At 38.6% G+C, this 26,510-nt stretch overlaps 1 protein-coding gene across 6 annotated transcripts in view; it reads right to left on the bottom strand.

Annotated features, from left to right (window-relative positions):
- Pparg (peroxisome proliferator activated receptor gamma) overlaps nucleotides 1–26,510 on the bottom strand; it is a 131,213-nt gene that overhangs the window by 19,194 nt on the left and 85,509 nt on the right. For 5 of the 6 annotated variants that reach the window (XM_055604295.1, XM_055604296.1, XM_055604298.1 and 2 more), the window contains 2 exons: nucleotides 20,528–20,666; nucleotides 7,042–7,241 (listed from right to left, as the gene is read on the bottom strand). In XM_055604295.1, the coding sequence (XP_055460270.1) occupies nucleotides 7,042–7,241; nucleotides 20,528–20,666 (339 nt within the window). Of the gene's footprint in view, nucleotides 1–7,041; nucleotides 7,242–20,527; nucleotides 20,667–26,510 lie in introns of those variants that run through there. The other variant, XM_055604299.1, reaches the window with a different exon arrangement.

Here is a 26,510-nt window from a genome sequence, read left to right as displayed (position 1 = left end):
AGGTTCCTGTTTTTGAAACTCTGGGATGGCTGAACATAGGGCACCAAATCCTGCTAATTTTTTCTCCCAATTTAACAACAATGTGACTTTAACCCCTTGGCAATCAGTGTTGGTCAGGATATCCTGGCAGTAAATACTCAAGGACAGAGAAAAGAGCCAGCACCCCCACCATCATGGCAAACCAGGACAGTTTTGCTTTTTTTTGTTTGTTTGTTTAAATCCCTCCCAGCATTTATGGCATTTCTGAAAAAGTGGGAAGCTGGCAGAGAGTACTGGGTCTTGACATGCAAATGAACATCAGTGGCTATTTTCTTGTTTTTCCTAGTTATATTGTTAGTATGCTGTTTTGTTTTGTTTTTTTTTTTTTTTTTACTTTGTCTAGATTATGCTTCTGTGTGGATCTGTCAAACTGTAAAAAAAAAAAAAGGATTCCCATGCCACCAGCTTACCAGTTCTCATACTGCAACTATCCACTTAGGCACAACTTGTACATTTCACCGAGACTTGCTCTCAGACCTACTAAGAAAGTCATGCCTTGTCTGATTACTGAGGCACTAACAGTCTTCTTTTGGTACAGTTTTCCACATAAAATAAACTGTTCATCTTTGACCACATTTTTGTACAAAGCTCAGTGAGCCCTAGTGTTTTGGATTAGCTTGTATAGCGTCTTCTGCTGACATGCCATTTGTAGGAGGAGTCATGTTGTCTTCAAAATTTGACTCAATGATTTTTTATTTCTAGTTTACAATGTGTTTGCCTTCAGAAACAGCATCAAGTGGCTAGATATCCTTACTTAGCAGAAAAGAAAACTACAACTAGATATGTTCAGGGGCTCATCTACTTTTTTTTGGGGGGGGGCACAAAATGCATACATAGTTTAAGAAAAATATGCAAATGATGAGAGCAAATTGCTCTCTGAATAGCGGCCAGGACTCTGGGAATGTTTCCGATGACCAAGCTTTGCTGGTCACAGAAGGACCCTTCCACCCTTGCTTCTTCTCTTTCTTTAGAACTAGGGATTGAACTTGGGGTTCATAAAGGCTAATCATAGCCTGTAATGCTGTGTGGATGTGCCTCTCAGTAATCCATTTGCATGTTAATATGTAAGTCATTAAAGGTATTATACACAAAGCACTAAGCTTCTTTTGACTAATAAAACAACCCATTTAAGGAGATAAATTAGATAGATCAACTAACACAGCACAGGTGATTCTGGGTGATCTCTCTAGTTAGGCACATACATATCTGCATAGTAGCTGACCTACTCACAGAAAATCACACAATGGCAACAGTGCAGAATTACAGCTGAGATGGAGGCTAGGCATGGTACTGCTTGTTCATAATCACACCATTTCGGAGGTAAAGACAGGAGAATCTGGAGCTTAAGTTCATCCTTGACTACATAATGAATTCTAGATCAGCCTGGGCTACATGAGACCCTGTTTCCAAACTAAACCAAACCAGCAACAAAAACCTGGCTTGGGAAAATATGGGCCTCATTTCATGGGCCTCTCTATAGATATTTAGATTTTACAAAGAACAGCACTACATTCTTAGAGCCTATCTTTTAAGTTTTATTACTGCCTTCTTGTGTTTCTTGGCTTTCCAAGTGTTATGCATACATCTTGTCCTCCATGAACTACATTTAGTGAATGCTAACCCCAAAGTACATTGGTTTCCTCAACTTCCTTTCTATTCTTTTTCCTGTGTTTCAGTTTTGTTCGGTGAAAAACATGGGATTCATGGAACTGAAAAGCTCTTCTGAAAGCACACATCATTACTTTCTAAGTATGAAGAAACTGAAAGCTGAGATACTCTACAAAGTTAAAGAGCTCTCTAGAGCAAGCCCTAACTAGACTAGTACATCTTCCTAACTGTCTCTTTTCTAATTCTTTCTCCATGGCTTAAACCCTTTTCAATAAAATCACTTTTTCTGGAAAGAATCAGGACTTTAAAACCCAAGCTCTTCTGTGCTGAGGTCCTCAGGCAGTGCCTTTTGAATAATATTTCCCAGAGTCAACTGCTGTTCATGAAAGAAGTTAAGTTAGAAAGACTGTCAGATGTCTCCATGTAGTTTAGTGATTTAAGACCAACAAATGAAAACTTAATAAGAATTATTCACACTCAAATGAACCAGCACATAACCACAGCTCTTAAATAAACTGTTCAATTTGAGCCAAACAGTTACTCAGTAGATAAATAGATGTACTGGCCAACTCAATCCAACAACTAAAAAATACATAAATAAAATAAAAATAAGTAAAGAAGCCCAAGTGCTTTCCTCTTAACTGTATTGAATATTATTGTTATTATTTGGTACTGGGAATGGCACCAAGAGCCTTGGATATGCTGACAAATCTTTTACCACTGAGTTAGACATCCAAACCTAGAATAATATTCGTTCAGATCTGTCATATCATTAGCCATTACTGATGACTCTCGATATAAAAGAATTTCATTTATTACCATTGATAGATGGATCAACCATGCCAGGAGCCTAATTTCAGCAGCCTTGGAGATTACTCAGTACTGTTTTCTGCTTTATTCCTACAGGGTTGCTGAGTCTGTCTCTGAGGGCTCCCTCAATACTTTCCTCTTCAGGAGAGGATATTCCAGTTCATTTAGTCTCCTTCAAAGATGAAGGGAGAGACTATGCTTTGTTTGGATTTAAAAAGACCTCTTTCCCATCATTTGAGTCAGTATGATGTGATAGCCTCTGTATATTTTAGAAAGCATAAATGTAAATGGGCACAGAAATGTTTCCACAGCAATATACAACTCTGCATGTGCTTTATGATTCAGTGGTTTTGTATTTCATATATTGTTTAGAATAACCACTTTTCTGATGGCACCAGTTTGCCCTTGTTGTTATAAGAACAGTGACTTTACGTGTGCCTGTCTTAAACAACATGATGCTTTGGAACCCAAAGTCCAACACAGTACAAATAAGAAGCTTTATTTCTTATTTGTAGATAGAGTGCAGCCAGGACTTCACAAGGCATCACTCTCAGATATGGAGTGAATAGTTGGCAGGCATACTTAGAGTTTTTCTATTTATTGTTTTATGACAAGCCATGGTGCTGAGAATGGTTTCTGAAAACCACTCTGTTTATTTTCATCAACAAACATGGGATCATGTGACCATTGTACCTGCGTGATAGTCAAACATCCTGAACTTCCAAAGTCCATTCAGTTATCAAACTGCCTTCAAGAAATGGGGGCCCTAGTTCCAGCACATTTGTGGGTTTCAGAGATCAGCAGGATTTCTTCAGCACGGGCTGTGGCTGAAGCAAACTACTGGAGGGAAAGCAGGTGGTGGGGAGAATGGGTTCCACCCTGTTAGAGGGTGTCAAAAAGGTATACTGCTCCTAAGATTTCTTTAGTGACTCTATCCCACACCTCCTTAACCTGGATACTTAACCCATATTCTTGGAGGCAAAATGATGAAAAATTATTGGTATCTTATCCCAAAGATACGATGTTAAAGTTTATAGAAAGGGAGCAGGAACGTTTAATTTATCTGTTTTGAAAGGTGTGAGTTGCCTCAGGGAATAAGATATAGAAGAAGGAAGTATAGCTTAGGTGGGGGAGTGGCCCCTGATGACCTGGAGGCAAATGCTGAGAGGGCAGCAGCTGGTGGGTTCCTAACAGGCTGTGGTTAAATTAAGCAGTGAGATAACCGTAAAGAATGGCCCCTTCAGTCCGATCATTTCCTTTTTCGAGGGTTCTGGGTAATTGGTCATCCACTACACTGAGCAGCCTCCCCCAGGCTTGGCCTAACCGATGCTGATGACATCAGCTGCAAGCTGGGTGTATAATGAGACCTAGGCTTCTCTCCTCGTGGCCTCAGCCACTTTCTCACATCCCCCACCATCTCGAGAGGCCACACTTCAGCAAAACTTTCCCTATCAATGCAAATCTTAGCTTTCACAGTCCTGGCCAAGAGATAACATAACACCCCAGAGATAGATGCTATCAAATGAATAATAGGACCATGCTGATAAAGAACAAATCTCACTGCAAATCACATTTTGGGTTTCTCTTCCATATTCTCTACTGAACTATTTCTTTCCATTGGTGCTCAATCTGATTTCACCAGATAAGAAGAGAACAGTGCCAAACAATTTGATTTTAGTTCTGTATAATCCGTGAATGGGTTGTTTATATTTGCCTGGACCTCTTTTTCTTTTTCTAGACCCTAACTGAAGGCAATTCTGTCACTATCCAATTGCTAATGATGTCTAGTTTGATGAACAAATATTGGGCTAGTGAAAAGCCCTCTGTTGAAAGTCCATAATTTCAAAGGGCATAAGCAACAGTCTTTAACTCAATTAAACAAATAGTCTGAGTAACTATTATGGGAAAAGCACAAGCCTACATAAGATAGGGAAAAATGACAACCCTTGGCCTCTGAACTTGAGAAGTCTATAATCAAGCTTTTGTAGCCCCTTCTTTAAAATAGCTTAATAGCTATTTGTTTCACAAAGGACCTCCAATTATCTTATTTTTAACTCAGTGATTTAGAGCCAAAAAGTTGGGATGAGGTTTCCAAGTGATTTCTACTGGTTTGGGTTCTGTGTCTTTCAGAACAAAGATAGGAGTACATTGGCCACCCATTATATACATTTAAATTCTTGCCTATTAGGGTAGGCAGGCTTTTTAGCCTCCCTCTGTCCCTCTGTCCCTCCCTCTCTGTCTCCTCCCCATCCCTTTTCTTTCTCTCGTTTCTCTCACACACAGACACACAGGCACACATACAGACACATACACACACAGACACAGACTCAGACACACACAGACACACAGATACAGACTCAGACACACACAGACACACAGACACACACACAGACACACACACACACACACACACACACACACACACACACACACACACTACAAAATTGGTAGGATTTCCTTCGTGGATTTCAGGTAAGGCTATAAGAACCCAGAGCCTGTAAGATGAATGGCTCTAGGTAAAATTGACCCAGCTGCTATTGGACTCCTTGCCTTTCAGCAACCCCTTCCCCAGTGCCTAATCCTGTGGATCCCAGACTCCAATCCTCCTTCTTGCACCTGCTCCTGGCAAGCTGTTGCAATTTGCCTTCAGGTGTTAACTCTCTATGGTCATGCGGCTCTGCAGTCTTCCTTTACTTTTCTACCTGTGAGTGAAGTAAGTTTGTTCTCTGTGGTCAGTTAGTGACGCACAGATCTTCATTAGTGTTTCTTTTGCTCTAGCTGATTTTTGTACTTAGTGGATAGACTCGACTCAATGTTCTGTGGTCCTAGGAGAAGCGTGCTGAGAATGCTCCCAACTAGAAGTCAGAACCTTCAGCTTCCTATGTGCTTTTGCCTCTCCACTCAGTTCCTTCTTAAATGAAGGTAATAGTAAACAATAGCAGCCCTCAAATAGCCCTGTGGCTGGAATGTAAAGAATGTGTGAAATACTTGGGAACTGTAGTGCCCAGGCCCCGTGTATCATCATCGTCGATGTGAAGGTAGCAATCAGCTCTCCTGCAGGGAGAAACTCAACTGTTCTTACTGTCATGTGAGTTTTTCTCAACTATTAGCTGACTCCACTCTAAGTCATTTAACTAAAAAGAAAGAAAGAACTTGAGACAATCATCAAAATACATTAGGAGATAATTTTTCCCCCTAAAATCTGAATATCCATTGAGTTACACATATCTAGCTAATAGTCACCTCACTCTCCTGGCCATGAAAAGTAAATGACCACACACAGGTCTTTGAAGAGCTGAATCCAGCTGTTCTGCATGGGACCTGCAGCTCTTATTTGCCTAGGGACATTCTGTAAACCATATCATCAAAGCCAGACCCTGTCTGTAAAACCTGAAGGACAGAAACAGGATCCAGATCACACTCCCAGCTGATGGTGGACTGGGTAACAGCATCTAGGTTTCATCTTAATGTACTTTGATGTGGCTTCTCAGCTACATGTTGGAAACTTTCTGCTTCCTAGAAAACTGGATTCAACAATAACTTTCACCTATTATGAATTTTCTAAACAATGTCATTCAGTGAACCTCCAGGCACCTAAGAAACCTTTTGAAACTTGGGGTTGTGGCTTAGCTCTAGCACACACATACCTAGCATGCTTGAAGCCTTGGATTCAATCCAGTATTTAGAATACCAAAATAAAATAAAATAAAAATTCCATTGGAGTAGCATAGGCAGCTTAGATCCTTGCAGAAAGTAGAACTTATGCATATAATAATGAATTATTCAATGCAGTCACTCCTGATGAGACCTAATTGACTAGGATCAGAAGGAAGGAAAAGAAGACATCCCCTATCAGTGGACTTGGGGAGGGGCATGTGTGCAGAGGGAGGAGGAAGGGAGGGATTGGGATGGGAGAAGGGAGGAAACCACAGGGGGGATACAAAGTAAATAAAGTGTAATTAATAAAGAATTTAAAAATAAAATAAAATAATGAATTATTATATAAGATAATGAATAATATCTATCTATATTAGTGTAGATCTGTAATGTGCATTATATATCTATAAAAACCTCCAGTTTCCCAGGAATAAAGTTAAATACTAATGTAAGGAGATAGGTCTCATGATATTCTGGAACTACTTTTGTGCCCACTTTGAACCTGGGACAAATGACTCTGGAAAATCTGAAAGGTAAACGTGGGACCCAACTTCTTTTCACACCTGCTCAGCCTCCTATGGCTACTGAGACACATGTTGCGACCAGAGAGCTTCACATTCATTCATGAGTGTTGAGATGACCTATGAGCTCTTGTATTACACTCAAAGATTTTTTTTTTTTTTTTTTTTTAAATTACAGCTTGGAGGACTTATTCCTTTTTCAGAACAATGTTTACTTATCCTATTTGAAGACATTTCCTGTGTTTTGGACTAGGCCTGCCACTAGATTTTAACAGCCTGCAGCTGAACTATATTCTGCATATGCATGCGTACCAAGGCAAATCATTTAGTCAAAGGAAACAACCCCTAGCCCCAGCTCTCCCCCTGTCCCCTCCCCCCGCAATGAAGAGAGCAGAAGAGAACTAACTGATTTGTCTGTTGTCTTTCCTGTCAAGATCGCCCTCGCCTTGGCTTTGGTCAGCGGGAAGGACTTTATGTATGAGTCATACAAATGCTTTGCCAGGGCCCGGAGATCAGCAGACTCTGGGTTCAGCTGGTCGATATCACTGGAGATCTCCGCCAACAGCTTCTCCTTCTCGGCCTGTGGCATCCGCCCAAACCTGATGGCTACAGAGGAAGAGGAATGACAGGATGAATCATTGGATCATTACTATGGCTCTGCATTGTGCTCTCCTTAGCCTTGTTTCCCACAGTACGAGTCCTCCTCTCTCCACCCGCGCTGCTTCTGCTTTCTCTCTATCACTTTGCTCATGTTTTTATTTCACAACAGTAGCACAGACAAATGAAAATTAAATTATTTACTTCTTCAGTTTAAAATGGCAACATATGATCTTTTTAGGAAATTGGAAGGCTCTGTTTAGCAAACAGGAATACATATTCATTTAAACATGAAGTTATTGAGAAGCAATTCCTATCCATCCCTTAAAACCCAATCCAAAGTCTCCTTCTTTGTAAGGCTTTCAAACACAGCTATTTCTTCCAGTATTCCACCAACTCTGAGCACTTCAATGATCGAAATGTTCACACTCTACTATAATTGTGCTTTATATGCCTCTAATCCCTCTGCAGAACAATGTTCTACAGACAGGGACACTGTCTTATTTATCTTGGTAACCTTTGCACATCACAAAGGTAAGGCAGGAGCATGTATGTGTTTCATGAATTAAGAAGCTATGTAGAAGTTCAAGTTGTACGAACAGAGGCTCTGTTCCCAGGCAGTTTGTGTAAGCTACTTGTTCCTGTTGTAAAGAAACGATGGTGATTTATTTCATCTATTAGACCAGGGAACTTGGACATTTAATGGATGGAAGTTGTTCTTACCCCTAACTCTGAAGAATTATTCCTTAATGAAATTGCCAGAAAAGACAATATCTTTGTTGGCTCTCAAGGGGTGAGGAAGTGTGAATGCAAAGGAAGGAGTTAAGAGAGACTAGTAATGCCTAAGGTGGGAATTAATCTATGTGAGCTGAGCTGCCATTTAAGGACAGAACACTTGCCTGGCATGGATAAGGCCTGCATCCCATTTCTAGAAAAAAAAAATTAAAAATAATCTGTTTATAGATTTTCAACTCAAATAAATTTGCCTGTTTCCCTTCTGATATTATTTGTAAAATGTCACTTTGAGTAAGGCTTCTTTGGGGTCATTCTTTGTTGTTGTTTTAAAAATATTAAAAAAAAAATAATAAACTAAATTTAAAATGGGGGTGCTGGAGAGTTGGCTTAGTGGTTAAGAGCACTTGTTGCTCTTTTAGAGGACCTGGATTGTCAGCACCCATTTGGTGGCTCACAACTGTCAATAACTCAAGTTCTAGAGGATCTAAGAGTCTCTTTTTACTTTTTTGGGCATCAGGTATGTATGTGGCACACATACACACATGTAGGAAAAGCATAAAAAATAAAATAAATTTTAAAATAAAAATATATTTATTTATTTAGTAGTGTGTGTGCCACAGTACATGTGTAGAAGGTTCTCTCCAGGTGTGACTCAGGTCACTAAACTCAGGTCATCAGGCTTGGCCAGCTTTCTTGAGGGGCATTCTTTGTATACTGCTTTCCCACTGTGGAATATCTGGATTCCATACCTAGCAGTACATCATGCATTAGCCTATGTGACACTCAACATGATGGGCTCTTTTACTTAGATGATAGGCTCCTTGTGGGGAAAGGCTGTGTCACATTCACTTATATCTCGAGCATTGGTGGCACTCAATCAGTGTTGCTGAATATGAGAACCAAAGGATTTATACTTCTTTTTTGTTCTTTGAGGTGTTTAAACTTTTTCATAAAATCTCTCTCTCTCTCTCTCTCTCTCTCTGCATGAATTTGCCTGCATCTGTGCACCACAATGTGTGCCTAGTGTCTGAGGTAGCCAGTAGAGGGCATTGGATCCCCTAGAATTGGAGTTACAGACAGATGTTAACTGTTATATGGGTACTGGGAATCAAACCCAGGTCCTCTGCAAGAGCAGCCAGTGCTCTTAGCTGCTGAGCCATCTGTCTCTCCAGCCCAAGATGGATGGTTTTTATTCTTAGACTAAAGGTAGTGTGTCTATACAGACAAGGCATATGTGAACATTTCCCTCTGCTCAGTGACTTTATTTACTTAATCTTCAGTGCTAGAAATTCAATCTTGGGCCTTGTGCATGCTGAACTCATGTTCTACCACTAAGCTACAACTCAGCTCTTATTATTTTATATTGTATTTTATATTTTTTGAGACTAGGTCTTTCTGCAAATCACAAAGTGGCCCAGAACTTGAAACTCTGCTGCACCAGCCTCCCTAGTGGTAGTATTACAGGTCACTAGCATGCCCAGCTGAATTTTGTAGAGAAAAGACAATCTCAAATGTATAAATTCATCTCACGTTGGCCTTATACTTTATAACTAAAAAAACTACTGCATTCCAGGGGCCTCATTGAAGATCTTGCTTGGAGTTAGAGGGAAAGATGCTTGCCTTTCAGTTTACATTAAATCAGCATTTGTTTAGATACTTTTGATAAATATAACCTTTGCACATGACCCCTTCAAATGGAAATCTTAAAACAATTATCATTTTTTTAGTCAAAATTGCAGCATTCCTCTTCATTATTTTCTTCATTATTTTGCTGCACTGGGACAGAGAATGTTTGCTTTCTGAGGGGCCCTCCCACCTGGTCCCCAGATCCCTCAGTCTGTGACCTTGACACTACTCTCTTGTTTCTTATAGCTCTGACCACAGTGGTCGACTACAATGTTTTCCTTTCTTCCCTGATCTACAGTCTACATGAAGACAGGAGTTTGGTTCATTACACTCAGCCTTTAGCATATTGCTGGGCACATATTAAATACTTGTAGAACATTTTGAAATAAAGTGAAGAAAACACATGTTCATCATGAAATGGAGAATGCTCAACAGGGCCCCAGGCTCCTGAGAATCTACAGATAGTTAATGCTCGCTGGAGGAGGCAGAGGCATTTTCTTCAGTTGTGTGGCCACTGGTGAGTTGCCTAAGCTCCTGTAAATAACCTCTCACACATGCTTCTGTATGTTATCCTAAGTAAACTGATTAGGTCACAAAATAAAAAAAAGGGGGGAGGGGGAAGAGGAAGAAGAATAGGAAAAAGGATGATAATGACTACAACATAAAAATAGAAGGGGGTATAGCTAGTTTGGAAGAGGAAAGGGACAAAGAAAGGTAATGGGGGTAAATATGATATGCATATATGAAAGTGCTACAATTATACCAGTTAATTAATATATGCAGAATAACAATTTAACAATATGTAGAAGATCCTTGTATAATCCTCTGCAAAGTCATTCTTAACTACCACCTCTTTCACCCAAACTAATCATTTGCTTGGTTGTCCTTTGAGCAATGTGGAGGAAAAGGGAGGAGAACACATGGGAACCACTTGCTACACACACACACACACACACACACACACACACACACACACACACACACATATATAATCTCAACCTGGGGTTTGAAAAAAAACTTCCTAGATGCTAGGTTTTCTTGTATGCATACATTAGTTAGTGTGTGATGTTATTACAATATTTCTAATGGGTTTACATTAATTATTCTGCTAGAACAGAAGCTATATGAATATGAGGTTTTATCTTTGCTCCTGGGTGTCACAAAATACAGAGATTATACAATGAATGTGTGAAAAATTAAATTTAAAAATATCATGTTTAAAAAATAGATAAAAGATGAGTCAATATGTACATTGGGAAGTTTACATGAGAAAAAATAAAAGTTATGACATATAAAAAGATGAAGAAGTTGTGGGCTGGGCATATGGATCAGTGGTAGAGTGGTTTCCTAACATGCATGATGAAGATGATGAAGCCTTGAAGCCTTGCGTTTGCTCCCCAGCATGGCAAATAATAAAACAAAACAAAACAAAAAACAAAACAAAAAAACACCCACAGAATTTGTGAAATAAAATTTGGAAAAAATTTTTTACATAGCTAGAATCATCTACTGTTTCACAGACCACCCCACACTGTCTCTTTACCTGAATAATTATTAAGTGACTCTTATATGTTAGACACTGTCCTAAACTCTGGTTAATTAAAAAGACATTTATTTAGTTTGCATATATGTATGTAAGTTGACTGTATGGAAGGGCGGTCAGAGGACAATTTGTGGGAGCTGTTTCTTGTCTTCTGCTATGTAAGTCCTGGGGATGGAACTCAAGTTGTCAGGCTTGGTGGTCAGCTCCTTTACCTGCTGAGCTGTTTCATTAACCTTCAGGTTCAATTTTATCTGTTGGTCTCCTAACCTTTTTAACTTGTTAAGGACTGGTGTTTTTAGTTAAGTAATTTTTTAAAATTTATTTTTTGAATATTAACAATTTATTACATAAAACAATAAAAAGTTAAAATAATGTAGCTTCTCAAAACATGTAGAGAAATTATTAAGCTGAGTTCAATGTGTATAAATAACTCGAAAATAAAAACTTTTAGTAACATTACAGGAAAATCTTTCAGTTGAGAAAGCGATTCTAGGAGGCATCTGCAGGAAACATTATTTATTGTAACTTTTTTTTGGAGATATATTTTATTATTTAAAAAAATTATTTTTAAGATTTGCTAAGGATGGAACCCAGGGCCTGGTACATGCTAGGCAAGTGTTCTATCAGGGAACTAAATTACCAGCCCAGTTCCCACCTTTCAAGTCAGAGGAAGTCATGGAAGTTGGAGCAGTTATTTCCTAGAAGGTTGAAGTTAAAGTTTAGGATCAAAGATGGACATTATATATTGAGGGCTAGGAAACATATATATTATGAATATAACAACACAATTCTTTACAGACCTTGAAAGAAAAAAAAATCTCAATTTCATATGGAATAACAAGAAACCCAGAATCACTAAAACAATCCTCTACAAGAAAAGATTTTCTGGAGGTATCTCCATCCCTGTTCTCAAGCTGTACTATAGAGCAACAGTAATAAAAACTGCATGGTACTGGCATAGAAACAGGCTGGTGGATCAATGGAATCAAATAGAAGACACAGAAATAAACCCACACACTTATGGATACCTGATTTTTTACAAAGAGCCAAAATGGAAAAAAGATAGCATCTTCAACAAATGGTGCTGGTCTGACTGGATATTTACATGTAGAAAAATGCAAGTAGATCCATACTTATCACCCTGCACAAAACTAAAGTCCAAGTGGATCAAAGACCTCAACATAAAACCAGACACACTATAACCTGTTAGAAGAAAAAGTAGAGAAGAGCCTTGAACTCATTGGCACAGGAGATAACTTCCTGAACAGAACACCAACAGCACAGGCTTTAAGATCAACAACCAATAAATGGGATCTCATGAAACCGAAAAGCTTCTATAAAGCAAAGGACACCATTGTCAGAACAAAATGATAGCCTACAGACTGAGAAAGAATCTTCACCAACCCTATATCTGACAGAGGGCTAATATCCAGAATATATAAAGAACTCAAGAAGTTAAACAACAAATCAAGCAATCCAATTAAAAAATGGGGTACAGAGCTAAACAGAGAATTCTCAATAGAGGAATGTCGAATGGCAGAGAAACACTTAAAGAAAAGCTCAACATCATTAGTCATCAGGAAAATGCAAATCAAAATGACCCTGAGATTTCACCTTCCACCCATCAGAATGGCTAAGGTAAAAAACTCAAGTGACAACATATTCTGGAGAGGATGTGGAAAAACGGAAATCCTCCTCCATTGCTGGTGGGAATGTAGACTTGTACAACCACGTTGGAAATCAATCTGGAGCTTTCTCAGACAATTAGGAATAATGCTACCTCAAGATCCTGCTATACCACTCATAGGCATATATCCAAAATATGCTCAAGTATACAACAAGGACATTTGCTCAACCATGTTTGTAGCAGCTTTATTCATAATAGGCAGAATCTGGAAACAACCAGATGTCTCTCAGTTGAGGAATGGATACAAATATTATGTACATTTACACAATAGAATACTACTCAGCAGTTAAAAACAAGGAAATAATGAAATTTGCAGGCAAATGGTGGGAACTCATCCTGAGTGAGGTATCCCAGAAGCAGAAAAACACACATGGTATATACTCACTTATAAGTGGTAGATATATAATATAGGATAATAATACTAAAATCTGTACACCTAAAGAAGCTAAACAAGAAGGAGGACCCTGAGTAAGATGCTCAATCCTCATTCAGAAAGGCAAATGGGATAGACATTGGAAGAGGGTGAAAACAAGGAACAAGACAAGAACCTACCCACAGAGGGTATCTGAAAGACTTAAAGAAGATGCTTAGACTCATAGGCAAACTTTGGGCAGAATTCAGGGAATCTAATGAAAGAAGGAGGAGATAGAAGGACCTGGAGGGGACTGGAGCTCCACAAGGAGAGTAACAGAACCAAACAATCTGGGCACAGGGGTCTTTTCTAAGACTGATACTCCAGCCAACGACCATTCATGGCGATAACCTAGAACCCCTGCACAGATGTAGACCATGGCAGCTCAGTCTCTAAGTGGGTTCCCTAATAATGGGAACAGGGGCTGTCTCTGACATGATCTCAGTGGCTGGCTCTTTGATCACCTCCCCTTGAGGGCGGAGCAGCCTTACCAGGCCACAGAGGAAGATGATGCAGCCAGTCCTGATGAGACCTGATAGACTAGGGTCAGATGGAAGGGGAGGAGGACCTTTCCTATCAGTAGACTGGGGAAGGGGCATGGGAGGAGAAGAGGGAAGGAGGGCAGGGTTGGGAGGGGCTGAGGAAGGGGGCTACAGCTGAGATACAAAGTGAATAAATTGTAATAAATAAAAAATTAAAAAAACCCAAATTCTAAATATATGTGTGTGTGTCTGAATGTATATTCTCAATTTTACCAGGAATGATTAATTTCCAAAGACAAAAGGAAAATATTCTCTGTTACTCTGAGATACTGAGAGAATGTCTAGCTTCTTGGATGGCAGTAGAATTAACACTGCCGTCACTGTCATCAGGAAATCAACTTTCTGATTTCTTCTCTATGATAAACCAGCTATATGGTTTACAGAAAACTATGTAATATCTGTGGTCCCTGATTGCTTTATCTGCAGAAGAGGAACAAGGAAACGACGTCTCAAGATTGCTTCTTATCTCTATATTTAGCTCTAAAACACTACAAAGCTCTAACCACACTGTACTCACAGTACTTGGGAATACACTTTGCTTTTGTTTTTAAAGCAATGTTTGTCCCGTATTTAAGGCTTAAAAAAAAAAAAAGGCAAATTCTGCCTGTTGTAGCACTTGTCACAGGCAGCAACTTCAATTTTTATATTTAGGGTAGTCACCCACAGAGGGTAAGTTGTTACAGCCCAGTCGAAGAGCATGTCCTCAGCAGGTTTGATCTCTGGCACCAAAAAAGAAAAAAAAAAATCACCTAAAGAAATATATCTGAGCTTCAAAACAAATTATGAGAATTGGTAGGTCCCTTCAGGAAGACTAGATCTGAGAGGAGCTCACTAATTTCTTAAAAGATATATTAGCATATACATGATAGAATTACAATATACTCATATAATATTAGCACATGACAGATTCATAACTTTAAATTTAGTGCTGATATTATTGAGCAATAAACCTTAGACATGTGGAATAATTAAATATCTTGTTTTTCAGATCTGATTATCATGCTAAAACATAGTAAACTGACATTTTCACAATACCTACCTGACTATAGGTGTGTTGAGGGCAGATACTACTTAATTACAAAGGCATATTAAAATATATTTTCAAGATAATAAATCAGGCAAATAGAAGAATAAAGTCTGATCCAACAACATTTTTTCTTTCAATTTTTAAGGGAGAGGTTTACAGTTATAGTAGGCTTTTAACAGTAAAGATGTGTCTTCTGGTCAAGTTTTCTATTTGTACATGTTTGTTGCATGTAAATCACACAAGACATAGATGCTAGTGGTATGACCATTGAAATACATATTACTCTTTCTCTCTTCTCCCATGTGTCTGTATCTCTCTCTCTGTGTGTCTGTCTCAGTAGAACATGGTGTACTGGGAAGGCACAAACTACTTTGAAGAACAAGGAATCAGAAAAGACATGTGTTCAGGACCTTGAATATCAAGTAGGAATCTGATAGGGAACAGAGGGACAGGATCCAGAGGCAACAATGTTTGCAAGTATAGAGACCATTTCCAGGAACAGCAAGACACAGCTTTCTTGAAGTCTAAGTGGAAAGGGGACAAGAATAGAAGAGGCAGGGCCCCTGGAGAAAGATCATGACTACCACAGAGTTAGTAACAGAAGTGCTTTGTGCATTAGGACTGTCGTCACCTTTTCCTTCAACCACAAAGATGATAATGCTTGATTGCTCTGTTTTTTTTTTTTTTTTTTTTTTCTATGCAGTGATACACTGTGTGTCAGAAAAGGCCTGTTCACTGCATGCTGCCCAGGAAGCAAGGAGAGGCAGAATGGGGCCAGGGCCTCACATCTCCTTCAAGGGCACACCCCAATGACCTAACTGGATCCTACTGCCTCCCAAGAGCACCAGGCACTGGCAAGCAACCCTTCAACATGGGGACTTTGGGCTCATTTCAGATTTAAACTACAGCAAAGATTTTTTTTTTAAAGTAATAAAGCTTAAATCCGTCATTTAGGCTTTCATGATATATACTAGGGCCACTGTTTGCCAGGCATTGGGACAACTACCTCAGACAATGCTGAGTGCCACAAAAAATTGTGAAACCCTCTTTTCCCTTCAGATTTTTATGAAACCACTGAAAAACTATTTTTAAAGTTGTCAGCTTTTTATCTTCAATAAGGAAAACCCCCACATCATCTGTATCATAGGACATCATGATCAACAAAGCTTTCACTACCTTTTAAATGTACAAAAAAACATAATTATCAGTCTTCAATGTTATAGGAAAACCTGACTGAATGACTCATTAGTAGAACAACCTAATTCTTTTCTACTTTAGATTATTTTTTTAGAAATATGTATCCTAAACCACTATTATTTAGTTTATATGTAAAAAGTAGCTCTGAGTATGAAATATTCATGCTTCAAAATGCTTTATGACTAAATGGTTTTTTATGGTAAATACTGGAGATGTGATAGCAGGTCTTTCCAACAAAAATTATGGTTTTAAAAGGTAAAGAAATATGTACAAGTATCCATTTGATTGAAGGAGCAACAAAAATGCCTTTCCAGATTTTCCACAAGTTATACACTCTGAGTTCCCTAGGAGCTAGGCTTTTATATATATTAACACTCCATTTTGAGCTCTAAAAGTGGTTTAGATAGGGCATCAAATTGATCGAGCTCAGTAATGCAAAAGATATGTAAGCAATCTGTGGGACTAGAAACAATGATGGATCATTAAATGATCAAAATAATTGGAACATATGTATCTCTTGGTTACTTATAGGAAAACCTGTAGTGTTTTTTTTTTTTTTTTCTAGTTCATGCTAGTGATGGGCATTTGAGAAACAATCTAGTTTCCAGCAATAAGTATGCTAAACGTGCATCCTTCTATAGCATCTAATCTGTGGCACAACAGAACTGAAAGTTCTACCTGAAAAGCTTCAGCTATATGCTGCCATTTGGTTCTAGAGTATCTTCCTAAGACCCAAATGTTCAAGCGTGACTGCTCTTGGGAGGTGGTAAAACCTTTCAGAGGTGGAAGATCCTTGAGGGTGTGTCTCAGTCCTTCTCTTTCTCTTTTGCACTCCCTCAAGGATGAGTTGTTTCATTACAGGCAACAGGGCCAAATGACTATGGCTTAGAACCTCCAATACTGTAAGCTAAAAATAAACTCTCTTTTGGTTTGGTTATTTTTTGCTTGCTTGTTTGTCTTGAGACAGGGTCTTACACTGTAGCCTAGGCTGGGTTTGAACTCATGGCAATCCTCCTGCCTCAGCTTCTTGAGTCTGGAGTTACAAGTATATACCACCACACCTGACTCAGCCTTTAATGACAGAAAGTTGAAATGGACCATGAGCACTTTTTAGGCAGACTGCTTTAGGTTTTAATGTAGCTTTGCATTATCACACAGCCATTAAACTAAGTGCCTTAAAGTGATGAGCAGCTGATAACATACACAGACTTGATTCAGGCACACAAATTATGTTTTCATGGCACCCAAACAGGTGGAAACTTTCAAATTTAGGCAATTGTCATATCAGATACCTACATGTTTGGAAGACTGTAATGTTGTCTAGTAAAATGTATGGACTAGCTGGTTGGAAAGTGAAGAATTCAGTAAGTTATGTTTATCATTATAATTAGTGAGATAATTGTCAACTCTGAAAGGACTTAGTGATCACTGGCTTCAGTGATGGTTGGCATTATTCTCCGGGGCCTTTCAGTTTCTGTGAAGGCCACTGCAGAATCTCCCTTCAAAGCTGCACGGGCATTTCTGACATTGAATCTAAACATGTTAAGAGGAAAAAACAAAACAAAACAAAACAAAACAATCCAAAAACAAAAAAACAGGAAGAAAGTAACATAGAGCCTAGCACATGTCTGTAACCCCTGCATGTGAGAGGGTGAGACAGGAGTATCGTGAGATCCAGGTCAAATTGGGCTACATTGTGAGACCTTATTTTCAAATAAAACAGATAAAATAAAAATAAAAGTAAGAATAAAGCAACACTTATTTGGGCAGGTTGGCTCTGGGGAGTTCATTCTTGTAATCACTGAAAACTTATATGATAGAATGCATAGACATGCACAGGATGTCTCCTTTGGTAACTTAAAAAGTCATTTTATACGGATGGAAGCCTCATACTGATAGCTCACATTGGCTAGTGTGACCACAACCACTCAGAAAATTTTGTATTCAGAAATGTTTCCTCATCAGGACTTGATTAAAGCCCACTGCAGATTCCCTTCCTATGTGCAGACTATATGGATGTTTTCTTTCCTGTGAAACAAACACAGTTATCTGAAAATCTCTGAGAAGGAATTTTGTTAGTCCCCTTTAAGTCTTTTCATGCTTGAGCTGCTTAGGTCTCTGACACCAAGACATTTAACTCCCATTGGTCCTTGTGTTTGCAAGAAAAACTAACATGCTGTTCAGATTGTCCCCCTCTAGGTAGATAAGTGGACTGTGTTTTTGTTTGTTTGTTTAGTTGGTTTCGTTTGTTTGCTTTTGTGACAAGCTCTCACTATGTTGTCATGGCCTGGCTTAGAACTTGCTATGCAGACCAGACTGACCTTGAACTCATGGAGAACAACCTGCTCCTGCTTCCTGAGTGCAAGTTAACTTTTTTTCAACACAGGGTTTCTCTGTGTAGCCTTGGTTGTCCTGGAGCTCTGTCTTAGGCCAGGCTGGCCTCAAACTCACAGAGATCCACCTGCTTCTGTATCTCTGAGTGCTGGGATTAAAGGTGATCACCACTACCACTGGCTGCAAGTTAACTTTTAAGTACAGTCAAATGATGACTTACTTTATTGTCAACTGCATGGTAGCTTTCTTTGACTTTTCTGGGTAGAGAAAATTATACTATCCATATTACACAGGTTAAATTTTTGAGAGGAAGGGTACTGGGACTTTGGGGTCTTATGCATGCTAAGCTCTGCAGTGAGCTACACTCCCAGCTTATAGCTTAAATACTATTTATCTACCTGCAAATGCTAAGAAATGGGAGATACATTTCATGTGAGGTGTGCTTGCTTGCAAACCACAGGAAATATGTTTTACATCAATGTTGTAGTGCCTGTAAGTGCTAGGAACTATATTTCATATGAATATGAATATGACAAATTTTTAAATAGGCAAAACCCAAATAGCATTAAAAGCACTACTGGCATGTTTTCCTAGACTATCTTGATGATAATGACCTCAAAGTCAATGATTTCTTCATAAAGATGAAATAAGTTTGCTGCAACTTGATTGCATCAACTAAAATAAAGCTCTTGGCTTGAAAACTTGGTCTTATGTTTTATGAGGTTCAAAATAAAAAGGAAATTGATGGAATTAAACCAGCAAATTATTTTGCAATCAATGACTGCAGTTGTACATTGCTACAAAGCAGATGTGGTCAAATGTTGAGGAAAGTTGGACCAAATTCCCTTTCTGTCCAGTGCTGTTGATAGCTCTATTCATAATGTGCTCTTGCCTTTAAAGGAACTGGCCCATAATAACAACTATAGCTTTTACTGCTTTCAAAGGGTAGAGTATCAACCAACTGGTCATTGACAAGCATCTTGATGGTTCTCACTGTGAGAAACAAACATCTTCATGATGGGATACAAATTTAATCCTTACAGATATATTAGAGTCCACATAGATGAACACTAAGTTCAAAGATTATCTTCTTACCAGATCAGTTTTTCGAGAGATGAAAGCAAAAGAAAATAAAGATCGGAACTGGGGTGTAGCTCAGTGGTAAAGTGCATACTTAGTATGCACAAAGCATTGATTTTGATCTCCTGCATGAGAGAGAGAAAAGAGGAGAAAGGAAGGAAAGAGGGAGGGAGGGAGAAAGGGAGAAAAAATTGGATATCAAATGAAATAAAACTTGGACTTAATTTGATAGCTTTAGAATATATTAGTTCTTGAACTCATAAGAATTTTTAAAAAAATAATTAACTAAGACTTGACAAACACTAACTTACAGCTAAAATTAGTTCTGTGGGCCAGTCGACCAATCAGAACCAAATGGTAATAAAGAATTTGTTTTTAATAGGCATAGATCTTCTATGATTAATATGAGTGCCACAGCTCATGAACACATGGGTCTTCTCTATTATTTCTTTGAAGCCAAAAAAGTCATTTTTTGAAAAAAAAATGCTGGGATCTTATATGTACTAAAAAAACACTCCTTTTCAGGCTATGCTCTGTAAATTTGAATTTAAATAGTCTTTAAAAATGTGAAGTTTTATCCTCTTGCATTTGTGTAGCACTGAACTTTTGTGGGAATTCCAAATATTTGTGTCTTTTTTCTACAAGTCTATGTGTTCTCTGAAGTCAAGGATAGTGCTGTGCTCATCTTTGCATGGTAAAGACCAACAAGAAAATACATGAACCCAAATTCTGATGTGCTACTTAACTCTGATACTCCTAGCATCAGAGACATTCATCATATTCTTAAAGCAGAAACTACATCACATGTCATTATAGTTCTGTTTTTAAACTGTTTTAAAAAAAAGATTTCAAAGCAACCTAAATATCATGATCATCATTACATTTGTGTTAAGACATAAGTTTTTCTCAAGTCATTGCAGATGCCCAGCCAAATGGAGTATTCTATTGAAAAGCTGAAAGTTGCTGGAGAAGCTCTTATCAGGATGATTTTGAAACTTGTTTTTTAAAAGAATTGTACCAATTCCATTACTTGTCCTAGTGCCTACTGACCTGGACCTAGCATTGGCCATGAGAGTTACAAGGTATATACATGGTTCTCAGTATCCACTTACCATTGTGAGACATCCCCACAGCAAGGCACTTCTGAAACCGGCAGTACTGACATTTATTTCTGCTTTTTTTGTGGATCCGACAGTTAAGATCACACCTATCATAAATAAGCTTCAATCGGATGGTTCTTCGGAAAAAACCCTGCAAAGGGATATGGAAAATAAACAATTTCTCAGTCTCTGTGATACATGGAAACAGTAACCTGTGGATAAAGCCACACTCACTGATCTGGCTATCAGAAAAAGTGGATTTGAGCTGGGATGATTTCTTAGTCAGTAAAGTGCTTGCCTTGCAAGCCTGAGTTCAATCCCAAGGGGCCCTGAAAAGGTGCTGGGCATTCTGTGGTTTGTGCTTGGCATCCCAGAACTGGAAGGCAGAGACCACAGGAACCTGGGGCTCATCGACCAGCCAGTTTAGTCTAATTGACAAGCTCCAAGCTAGTGGGAGAACCTGTTTTGAATATGGTTGACAGTGTTCATGAGGATGACATGGAGGTTGTCCTCTATCTTTCACATGCATGCACACACACATGCACTCTATAAATATGCATGCTTGTGCACATATATGAACTTATGCATGCACACATGAAACAAAAGGTAGGTTTGTGACACAATTCTACCATGGGAGCCTTGTACAGGCGACTCTGTGGTTCACTGGTCCTTTCTATAAATTAATGAACAGGAGGAGCTGCTAGGGTTCCTTTTCACCTCTTAGACACTGAGCACATCCCACTGATGTCATGCAGTGTACCTTGGCTCTACATTTGGTTTTCAGCATGCTTTAAGAAGTGCTCTGGATTTAATGTAATGCAAATAAAATACCATGTAATCAGTCCAGTCTCTCAGCAAGTCATTCCAGCAGCGTTCCCCTCTCCTTCATAATTGTGCTAAGCAGCTTGGCAAAGTAATAGTCATTTCCTTCTAAAGCATGATCAGGGCCAATAAAAATCCACATGTGGATAACTTTTTGGAATTCTCCATGTTGCAATTTCCTGCAGAATTTCTTTTATTTATTTATGTAGTTGAAAGAATCCCCCACTATTGTAGCTTGCAAGCAGAAAGAGATAGCAGGAAATAATATGAGAAACAATTGGGAAATCCTCAGAAAATCGGCTACCTCAAAATCCAAATATGTCCTTCTGGGACTAACAGAGTGCTCATCTGAATTTTACTACATATTTTAGATAGAACTGCAAAAAATTAGAGGTGTCTTCTAGCTCCTCCTCTTCTCTCTCTCTCTCTGTGTATGTGTCTACAGTTTTGTTTTTTATTGTGTTCATCTTTATGAAAGTCACTCCTTTCAAATTCATCTGGTCCTGTTAGGTATAAAAAACTTGCTGGATTGGTTAAGCAAGATGGCTTTGCAAGTAAAAGTGCCATGTAAACCTAACAACTCAAGTTTGATCCCTAGAGCTCATATTGGAAGAAACAAATGGACCCTTGAAGGTTGTCCCCTGACTTTTACATGAGCACTATGGCCCATGTGATACGCATACGCAAACATAATACACAGACGATAATATAAATGAAAGTAAAATTTAATTAAAAATTAAAATAAACCCCACTGAATTAATATTGGCTTTGCTTTGGCATACATTTTAACTTTCTTTTGAATCCTTCTCTCCAGAGCTTTGTGCATGTTACCAATGAGCTATCTCTCTGGCTTTAGAATTACATCTTGAATAATAAACAAATAGGCATGTTCTACTGCTTGCTTGATACCCTTACTGGAAGTTCAATAGCCCTTCAACCTAGTGTCCTGGCCCTCCCTATAAGCTCCTTTACTTATGGCTTTTTCCAGTTCAGCTGAGGCAGCTCCATGCTCTGTTTCTCAAGCCAAAATTTATGAAGTCATCTTGACTTTTTTTTTTCTTCTTGAAGTTTCTTGATCTCTTTCTTTCCCTCATGTGAAACACAGGCTTAAATATTCTATTATCTGAAATACTTGTGAGTATATGTACTTTAAATTTCAGATTAAAAATTACTCTCTAGAATAGTTGCAAATACAAAGTAAGGTATCTTGGTCTTGGGGGAACATATAGAGACACAAGTCTGTAAACATGAAATCTGTATTCCACTGTATTCACATCTTCAGTACTGGGATTCAAATTCAGGGCTCTGTGCATGCTGGGAATACACTTTACCAGTGATCTACACTCCCTTCCCCTTCCCCTTTTTGGAGAAAGGGTCTTACTATATAGTTAGTCTTGAAAGTGCTGTGAAAGCAAAACAGGTTCTGCTTTGATATTTTATATACACAGCCTGAAGGTGGTGATAGGGATCAACCCAAGGCTTTGTACAAGCTAGGCAAGCCATGTCTGAGCTACTGAGCCTTTGGATTTTTTTTTAAGATTCTTTTTTTTTTTATTAATTACACTTTATTCACTTTGTATCCCCCCATAAGCCCTTCCCTCCTCCCCTCCCAATCCCACCTTCCCTCCCCCTTCTTCACGAATGCCCCTCCCCAAGTCCACTGATAGGGGAGGTCCTCTTCTCCTTCCTTCTGATCTTAGTCTATCAGATCACATCAGGAGTGGCTGCATTGTCATCTTCTGTGGCCTGGTAAGGCTGCTCCCCCCTCAGCGGGAGATGACCAAAGAGCAGGCCAATCAGATTATGTCAGAGGCAGTCCCTTTTCCCATTACTATGTAACCCACTTGGACACTTAACTGTCATGTGCTACATCTGTGCAGGGGTTCTAGGTTATCTCCATGAATAGTCCTTTGTGGGAGTATGAGTCTCTGGAAAGTTTCCTGTGTTCAAATTTTCTGGTTCTGTTGCTCTCCTTGAGTGGTTCCTGTCCTCTCCAGCTCTTATTATTTCCTACTTCTTACATAAGATTCCATGCACTCTGCCCAACAGTTGGCCATAAGTCTCAGCATCTGCTTTGATAGTCTGCAGGGCAGAGGCTTTCAGAGGACCTCTGTGGCAGGTTCCTAGCTTGTTTCCTGTTTTCTTCTTCTGATGTCCATCCTCTTTGCCTTTCAGGATGGGGATTGAACATTTTAGTCAGGGTCCTCTCTCTTGATTAGTTTCTTTAGATGTACAGATTTTAGTAGGTTCATCCTATTTTTAAAGTCACATCTCATTATGTAGCCCAGGCTGACCTTGAACTTGGGTTTCTCCAGCTTTGACCTTCTAAGTCAGGGATCTTAGATGTATGGCACTATGAGCAGAGCAGCTGAAAACACCTTTCTACAGTATTTTAGCGAACCTATGTTTTGACTGCAACCTGTTCAATGACGTTAGCTATGGAATTTTTCATATTATAATACTCAAAAACTTCAAGGCCTTATGGATTTTGGCTTCTAGGATTAGGAATACCCAATCTGTATACATATGTCTACTTCCTTCATTACAATTTTTGGCCAGGTGGTGGTAGTGTACACCTTTAATCCCAGCACTTGGGAGGCAGAGGCAGGCAGATCTCTGAGAGTTCGAGGCCAGCCTCGTGTACAGAGTACGTTCCAGGAAAGCTAAGGCTAAAATACAGAAACCCTATCTCAAAAATCCAAAAAAAAAAAAACAAAAAAAAAAAAAAAAAAAAAAAAAAAAAAAAAAAAAAAAAAAAAAACAAAAAACCCAACCCAAACCAAAACAAAAATCAAAAACCAAAGAACACCAACAAAACCTAAATAAATTTTGGTAACATTTTACCTTCTCAATGAGCCTTCTCTCTTATTTGATGCTGTTTTCCTGTCCCTGCATGTGCCCCACTGCTGGAACTCCTGGTCTCTTTACTCCTTATCTTGTTTTTAGCACTACCTTTGCCTTTCTAACATATCACAGAAATGACCTACCTAAGTGAATAGATGCTCAGCACAGATGCCCAAGTGTTTCTTTTCTGCCTCTTCCTTACTCCTGACTTAAAACTGTGACTTTCATAGGGGTAGACTTGTCTCTTTACCACTGGACACAGCCAGAACCTACAACACCACCTCATTAAAATCTCACATGTGATTCCATCTCCTTCTGATCATTCTCTGAGTTTGCTACAGATTATGAATCTACTCATATGGTGACAGCTGTTTGAATCACTGATTTTTGTTACTATGAGTGCACTATCAGCATTACTGTAAAGTTTTTTTTTTTTTTTTTGAGATAAGGTCTTGCTTATGTAGCCTAGGCTGGCCTTAAACTTGCAGCAATCCTCCTTCCTCAGCCATCCTAGTGCTATAATTATAGGCTAGTGTCATTACGCTCAATTCAATGTACATGTTTTATTTACATATACGCAAGGGTTATCTTTGCAGAATTTCTGTATTATAAAGTATGCAAATGATATATTTAAGATAATACAATTTTATTTTCCAAAATAGCCATATGAATTTAAAGCTCTCTAAATGTTATGAAAATTTCTATGTCTCATCACTGCTTGGTGACTTCAGACTTTCTTATGTTTGTTGCCTTCCTCAGTGTCGCTTGTACCTGTGACTATAAGTACATGACATTATGGCCAATTGTCAGGTTCGTTGAGAATATATCATATATAAAATATAAATGTGATATCAGCATATATTTCCTTGGCTTCTCATTTCTATGTTTGTAATGGGCCATCTTGTCTAAAATTGAACATTGGGCATTCTTTATAAATTTTGGATGCTTATTTGATGTCTGTCATGTGTGTTGGTAAATATCTTCTCTCTGGATTTATGTTGAAATGCAATTTTTCAGTAATTTTAAAAAGCCCATAAACATTCTATTTAATTTTTGTTCTTGAGAGGTGATAGGCATCACTCTCTAACACATTGAATCCTGGTGTGTTTGTGTACCCATTGTTGCTGTGGGAAGTTTCTTGTCAGCTGACTTTGGTGGTGATCTTTCTATCTCACTAATTCTTTTATATATTCTCTTTCTCCCTAGCACTCTGCAGTCTTACTATAGTGTGTGTAGGCATAGATTTTCTTTCACTTATTTTCTTGGTTGTGTTTTCTTTCGATTATGCAGTGAAAGTGTAATGAAGCTTGTAGGTTACTGCTACAGAAGCTCCTTTTGTGTCTGATTCCAATGTCTTCCTATTTGCCTTTGGAAAAAAATCTCTCTTGCTTTTGTTTATGTCTTGTTTTTAAATGTTTTCCCAGTTTCTCTTTAATTCTATTTATTTAACTATTACTCTTTCCACCTTTAAGTATGTTCTGGGTATGTACCTCAGGTGATCAGGTTTGTTCAGCAAGTACCTTTACTTGCTGAGCCATGTTAATGACCCAATTATTTCTTTTTTTTTCTCTTTATTTTTATTTTATGTGTATTGGTGTTTTGTCTGCATGCATGCTCTTGCACATTGTGATGCAGTGCTCACAGAAAACAGAAGAGGGCGCCGGAGTCCTAGTACTATAGTTCTGGAAGGCTGTGAGTCACTGTGGGTGCTAGGAATTGAACCTGAGCCCTTACAAAGAACAGTCAGTCCTCTAAACTCCTCAGCTCCACAGTTCTTTTATTTTTAACAAAATTTCATGTATAACAAGCTGAGTCCTTAGCATGGCATTGATTTTACCATGAGATTAAAAAGTTCTGTGCTGAGATTGCATGCAGCCTTCTCACGAAGTACTTCAGCCCATAGGAGCTGAGTTATTGAGCTACCTTGAATACAAGGAATGTATTCAAACCATTTACCGAAGTGAGGGCCCAACACAGAAGTAGAAGTAGGATACATTGAACTGTAGTACAGATTGTATTTACTCAGAGCTTTAGGTAAATCTTGCTTCTAACTGATCTTTTAGAAAAGATTGCAAAACATGATTGCTCTGTTTTGAGTATGTCTTTCAAGGGTTCAAGTGTTAAGTTTTAATCTTTATATGAAGTGGAAGAGGGTGGAAACTTAATCTGACTGTTGGAGGCTGGGCTTATGGACAGTGATTAAGATTAGATAAGGCCATTAGGGCGGAGTCCCTGTGATTAAATACTGGTTATTTTATAAGAGGAAGAGAGACCAAAACACACACACACACACACACACACACACACACACACACACACACACACACAC

The sequence above is a fragment of the Psammomys obesus genome, unplaced genomic scaffold (genome assembly GCF_907164565.1).
Source record: "Psammomys obesus unplaced genomic scaffold, mPsaObe1.curated_primary_1811, whole genome shotgun sequence".
Lineage (NCBI taxonomy): Eukaryota > Metazoa > Chordata > Mammalia > Rodentia > Muridae > Psammomys > Psammomys obesus.
Note: the sequence above shows the minus strand (reverse complement) of the source record. Positions and strands in the feature narration are given on the sequence as shown.